Genomic DNA, 6,647 nt, shown 5'->3' on the forward strand with positions numbered 1-6,647 from the left:
GTGTGTGTGTGTGTGTGTGTGTGTGTGTGTGTGTGTGTGTGTGTGTGCTCACTTTGGAGTTTAAGGCAGTCTCTGAGTTCTTTGCTTCTAGAATAGCGCCGAGTTTTGGTCCCAACATGTCCTGGCTATGAGAAAGTCCGCCAGTGGGAAGCACTGTCTTAGACATACGACTTAGATAGTTTTCGAGTTGTTTTTTTTTTTTTTTTTTTCCAAAGATGTGTCCAGAATTTAGGGATGTTTAAATACCCTGCTGTTGGAGGGGGAACTTTTAGGAGTCTGAATGGACCTTAGCTGGTAAACTTTGACTTTAGAGAAGAAGAAAGAAGAGAAGGAAAGGGACTTTTTAAACAGCAATGAACTGGAGTTTCTCAAGCATCAAAAACATTATTATTATTATTATTATTATTATTTGCTTTTAAATGACTTTTGGTGGCTCTCGATGCTGCTTTTGCTGTACGTTGGCCTCTGTCAAGCCATTTCTCTGCCACCGAAAGCAGGCATATATATTGTGCCTGTCTCTGCTTTAAAAAAAAAAAAATTCTTACTGAAAGGAGAGCATTTCTTAAAACTTATGGGAAATACTAGGCCCAACTTGCCCAGAAGTGGGGAAAAATAGATCCACTGGCCGAAATGATTTATTCAATAAATATTCTATGAATCCTCATTTCTACTCATGACCAGTACTTGGCTAATTTTACTTAATTACTATGCCCTAAATTTTATTTAACCCTAACCCTACCCACTGACAAATATATATATATATATATATATATATATATATATATAAATTTTAGCCTGTTGGCGATAAAGGGCACATGTTGAAGTAGATTATGAAGCTAGTTAATATTTCAATATTAACGTGTGTGTATGTGTGTGTGTTGAGGGTAGTATCTACTTGCTTGGGCCTTTGAGATGCATATTCTTTTAGAAGGCCATTAGAAACTATATTTAAAAAAAATTTTATATTTTAGAATATTGGTTTGCCCTTCCTCCCCTCCTCTGTCTGGTACAACGTAGCAGTTATCTATGTGCATGTCTTTTAATTTTACATGCTCAAAAGTAAGCACGTTATTTAAATTTTTTTTAAATTTTTTTTTTTTTTTTTTTGGTGGAAGGAGTTATGGCAGAACACCCCGTCTATTAAGGAAGCATTCTGTGGTCTCAGAAAGCCTCGCATTGGTTCTGCTTCCATGTGTCTTACAGTTTTGTTTTCTTTGACGATATCAGGTGTTTTCACCGAATTGGCAAGATAAAATAAGGCAGATCATCATATTATGTTAAATTCAACTTACTTGCCGGGTACTTTAAAGGACTTAAATTTACGGCCTTTCATGTTTAACAGCACATTTATCAAAGTATCTTAAGCTTGAAAAATACTGACTTTTTGAATTCTTAGCAAGACAGAACCGGAAATATTTCTTTTATTAAAATCAAATCATTCTTCTTTACATGAATAAATGAAAAACATATCTATGTAACCTCTCTGGTCTGGAAGACGATTTTAGATTTTCTATTTATAAGCACGTCTTTCTCACACACACCCCCTTTTCATTATACGTGACTCCATAGTCCAAAATTTTCTTTTTTAATCAGAGCTAAATGAAGGGTAACCATTTACTTCTTCTTTTGAAGGAGACCCGCCCACATTTTCTGAATTTGTTGTTATTTTGAGGGGTTATCGGTAGGTCTTCTAACCATCCAAAAGGAGTATTAAAATACAATAAATATGAAAAAGTTTCACATCTCTCTGTAAAGTCTCTCAGAGAGAAACTTTCTAGTATAACCGATTGCCATTGCTAAATGCATCTCGGAGAAAATTTTCACTCTGCCTTGCCTTGGACTTCTACGTACAAACATTGATTGGCAGATAAAGGTTCTGGATTTGCCAAATTGGCGGGCATGCCCTGGCTACCCCACAAGGAGTGGGGTCAGAGCTAGAGCAAAGGAAGATATGCTCGCTTGGAAACCTGGCTGAGGTTAGCATCGGGCCGTCGGTCCTCCCCCGGGTAGATTTGTCTTCCATCGGCCATCTCGGACAAATTTGAACACTAGGCCTCACTCCCTCACAAGACCCGCCGGATGGTCATGCTGGAGAAATGTCCATGTTTTCGGACCCAGCTTTTCTCTTCCTTCTCTGGTAGAGTTGTGCTACTCGACTCATTTCTCTGCGGCTTCTTTTAGAAAACTTTGGGCGTATCCATACAGAGGATGCCTAATTCCAATTTCTTTACAATATGAATATTTTCTTACGAAATAGTATTTTTCTTTGGTTTCCATTCTATGGAACCATTGGGTTCCTAGCTACAGATACCCATTTATTTATTTACTTTTTCATTCTCTTCCTCAGGATGAGTTTCATCCCTTCATCGAAGCACTTCTGCCCCACGTCCGAGCGTTCGCGTACACGTGGTTCAACCTGCAAGCCCGAAAACGAAAATACTTTAAAAAACATGAGAAGCGCATGTCAAAAGAGGAAGAGAGAGCAGTGAAGGATGAGTTGCTAAGTGAGAAACCTGAAGTCAAACAGAAATGGGCATCTAGACTTCTGGCCAAATTGCGGAAAGATATCCGACCTGAGTATCGCGAGGATTTTGTTCTCACGGTTACGGGGAAAAAGCCTCCATGTTGTGTTCTTTCTAACCCAGACCAGAAAGGCAAGATGCGAAGAATTGACTGCCTTCGCCAGGCAGATAAAGTCTGGAGGTTGGACCTTGTGATGGTGATTTTATTTAAAGGTATTCCACTCGAAAGTACTGATGGAGAGCGCCTTGTAAAGTCCCCACAATGCTCAAATCCAGGGCTGTGTGTCCAGCCCCATCACATAGGAGTTTCTGTTAAGGAACTCGATTTATATTTGGCATATTTTGTGCACGCAGCAGGTAAGTGTGGTGACAGTCAAATATTGTTCTACTTTTACTTAAAAAAAATTTTTCCCCCCATATGTTTTCTTCTGTTATGCCAACGACTTCTAAGCTTGATGAGGAGCCCGCCGCATATGGAGGGCGGGCAGGAGGGCTTCAAAGAGAGGCCCAGGCCAGACCAGAAAGGGGGGAAACTAGCCTTGAGGGAGTCCTCGTGCTCCGGGGTTCCATTGGTAAGTAGTTAGGAGAGCAGGTTGGCTTCTCGGAAGGGCATCCAAAACACGCACAACTGACCAAAACAAGCAACGCTGGGGAAGAGCTAACTCAGGGTGTGTTGGGAGCATCCAATGGACGAGTTGAAAAAGCACATGAGTTTGTTCCTGATGAGGACAGATTCTTAGTATTTCTGTTCTAGAACTTTCTGAAGCCTACTTTGCCAATTTAAAAAAAAAAATTGAGTCACGACCTCTCAGGTGACTGTTCTTTTGCATGAGAAAAATAGAAGTGGCGATTTTTAGGAGCTGAGCGAATGGGAAAGCTTATTATTTAGAGGAGCAGGGCGACAAATATTCTCCTGAATATTCGACAGAGAGGCTAATGCCAAAAGGAACCCATCTCGGAAGTACGGGCCATCCCGAGGTTGGGGGATTGATTCAACTTGGACTGGTTAAAAGGGGAATAAGTCCATGTTGTGTTTTATAGGCTCCTTGAGGGGGGAAAAAAAAGTATGCTTTGCTAGAGAATCTCCTGGAGAGCTTGAGAGGGAGCCTGAAGGGAACGTATTGAGAGGTGCATGAAATAATGCATTTGTATATTCTCTTTTAGTCTTGCGTTAGACAAAAGGTACATTGTGTTATGTGTAAGCTCAAGTCTTGTGTAATTTGTTGACATTTCATATGTACATACCGGTCTTGCTAGATTACCTTCATAGCGGTTGCTTGAGCCAGACGGAAGAATGGAAATTATGGAATCCTCCTAGTAGGTTATTAGATTTATCTCTCTAGCTATTTCTCTCTCTCTCCCAGTTTTATTTATTTGTATATTTCATTTATTTTCCTGAGGAATATTTTTTTTTTAAAAACACCCAGAAAATCCACACTGGACTATTTTGTGAGGACTTTGAAGGGCCTACAAGAAATAAAAAAAAAATTTTGTTTGAGGAATCATCGACTCACAGGAGAATATCGACGTATACTTGAGAACCTCCAATCCTTTCTACTTGGGACTTTGGAGGGATTGACATAGGGGAGGTGAATACTTCCCGGAGTGTCGTATCTTTGTGTCATGATATTCCTGATATCCAAGATTTCTTGGCAAAATGGAAGGTGCTTGTGTGCAGTGGGCCATAGGAGATAGCATCATTAAAAGGCAAATACCCCAGGGGGATCTCTTGCGCAAACCCCAATATTTTTAACCTTAGACGGCCCCAATGTTGGCAGGGAACAGCTTTCGATCTCTTTGTATGTGCGTGTCCAAATGGAGACGATGGTGGAGGAAGGCAGGTTCCCCTCATTTCACCCGTCACCCCTGTTTAAAGAAAGGAAAGACTGATCCATACCACAGTCTCCAGCGGCCACGACCCCCGTCTTTGGTGACCTGTTGGAGATTTCCAAAACCTAACACAAACCTTAGAAATGTGGAGTTTACCAACAGGTGAAGCCGATCCCGACGGACATTCGGGCTACATTTGGTCCCTGCCTCAAACGTTCCACAAATTCAATAGCCTCTTCTGGTTAAGAACACTCGGGTTAGCCAGGCTCTCTCCATTCTTTCGTGCTGTTTATTGACTGCTTTCCCTGGTCTCGTTGTTCCAGGGGACTCTGCTAACGTGTTTGCCAGCAGATCCCTCTCTTTAGGTGAAGCGGTAGGGAGGCTGCGTGGATTTGGGGAGCGGGGGGAGGACGTGTTTGTCGAATGACATTTAGAATGTCGCCGAGTAGGTCGAGTGGCACCCCGAAGGCCTCTGGGAGATGGATCGGGAACATGGCAGATCCGGCCACCTTTCGATTTAGTCTTCTTGACGTATCCCAGAATCCTCGGCAGTGCCTGAACGGTGGCCAACTCGGCGGCCATTGGTTCATCCAGGCCCGCAGTCATGGCAGCTTCTGCTGTGTGTGCGACAGGAGCATTGCAAAAGAAAATATTAAGGGCCCTTTGTCTGAAAGCGTTTTAGGCTGGATCTAAGAGAGTCCGAGACCTGTTATTTATGGCAGGGAAGTTGCCAATTCAAATATTAGGTAGGTTGGTCAACTTACATAGCTAGCATCTGCTAGAATACTGAAGATTTGTAAACACTAAACAATGTTTTTACCTCTTTAAAAGTTTTGAGAACTTGCCAGTGTTGGCAAGAGGCACAGACTCTGAAACGTGCCTTGAGCTATATGCCAAGACAATTGTGGCCTTTTTATCCAAAGCACTTATTTTTTTTTTTATCTCTCTCTCTCCCTTTTAAAAAAATATTGAGTATTTGGTTCCAAAAATGCCTTTTTCTCGATGACTTCAACAGCGACATACTCCGTGCCTTCTAAAATGGACGCGGTAATTGTTGCTTAGCTCTCAGGCCTTTTCTTTGGTCGGAAATTGTAATCTTTGAGAGAACACACGTGTAAATACTTGAAGAATGCTTCTGCTAATGCAGATTCAATTATCTTATTAAAGGAACAATGATTTATTCTTTCTCAGACGCATTTGGATGCTGCAAAGTACAATACAGGAACTCCGTGCCAATTTTTTTTCTTTGACGACGAGAAACGTTGGAGTCGTATAAATTTGATGTATTTTTTTTTTTAAAGAAAACCAAAATGTAGTGAAATTTGAGCACTAGCTATGAGGATTGGCATTCCAACTCATTGAAAAGAAGCATTTTTTAGACCCTCGATTTAGGCTGCTGCGTTGGAGTTCTCCTGCGGATCATTTGTGGGGTAACTTGGGGATATTCGGATATCATGGTCCACCGTCTTCTTTGTGGGAGTCAAAGCTAATTTAAGGGCAGAGCAGTCCTTTAACAGATGATCTGTATCAGAATCTACAATATCCCCGGCACGTGGCAAGGTCACAATTTCAGTTGTTAAGGTCGTCACCTCAGCCACCAGGCATGTGACCTTTCAGATAAAGTTAACCTTTGTTCATTAGTAGGCACTCAACCGAGAACTTTCTTGAGGTTGTTTTTTTTTTCCCCCCTGTGCCCCTCACTGCCCCAGTAGAACTTCTGCTAATGTAATCAGATGGGAGAAAAGATTCTGAATTGAGGGAAGCTCCATTGGGTGAGAGGTCAGACTTTTTAAGGACTTGTCCCGAGGATGGGGTGAGATGGCTATCTGTGGGCCGAGGCGTTAGCTGCTGGGACCCCCTGGGATTCCTGACAATTGTCATTAGCTGGCGTGGGAGGGGATTCCAGCTACCCAGACAGCTGGGTACAGATGTGTGCGCATGTGTGTCTGAGAGGGACTAGTTTTAATTTGGAGGGTTTTTTTTTTGTTTTAATCTCTGGATAAATCAAACAAACGGGATTATATTCTGTTTCATTGATTCCTTTGCCAATTTTTCAAACAGTTTGGGAGGCCGGATCTTCTTACAAATCTTAAGAGTTGTTCTTAAAAGGAAGGGATGAAGAGAATGATGTTTGCCAAGTTCATCTTCTAGCGTTATTGGGGCTCAAATCATATTACCACGTGCAGAAAATGCTATGAAAGCCTTAAAACTCTATCCGCACACCTATGATTGTTATTATTATTACTTTTCCTTCCTTCTCCTTCTTCTATCCCGATCGTTCTACTGTAACACACT

General features: G+C 41.7%; 1 protein-coding gene across 1 annotated transcript; it reads left to right on the forward strand.

Moving 5' to 3' along the window:
- Positions 1 to 2,301: 2,301 nt before the first annotated feature.
- On the forward strand, positions 2,302 to 3,906 carry LOC123255358 (nuclear factor 1 A-type-like; the record flags this gene model as incomplete). The annotated part of the gene is made up of 1 exon (XM_044684173.1): positions 2,302 to 3,906. A coding segment is annotated over one exon (805 nt), but the record flags the coding sequence as incomplete, so codon positions are not given.
- Positions 3,907 to 6,647: the final 2,741 nt, after the last annotated feature.

Source organism: Gracilinanus agilis, unplaced genomic scaffold, assembly GCF_016433145.1.
Source record: "Gracilinanus agilis isolate LMUSP501 unplaced genomic scaffold, AgileGrace unplaced_scaffold44633, whole genome shotgun sequence".
Taxonomy (NCBI): domain Eukaryota; kingdom Metazoa; phylum Chordata; class Mammalia; order Didelphimorphia; family Didelphidae; genus Gracilinanus; species Gracilinanus agilis.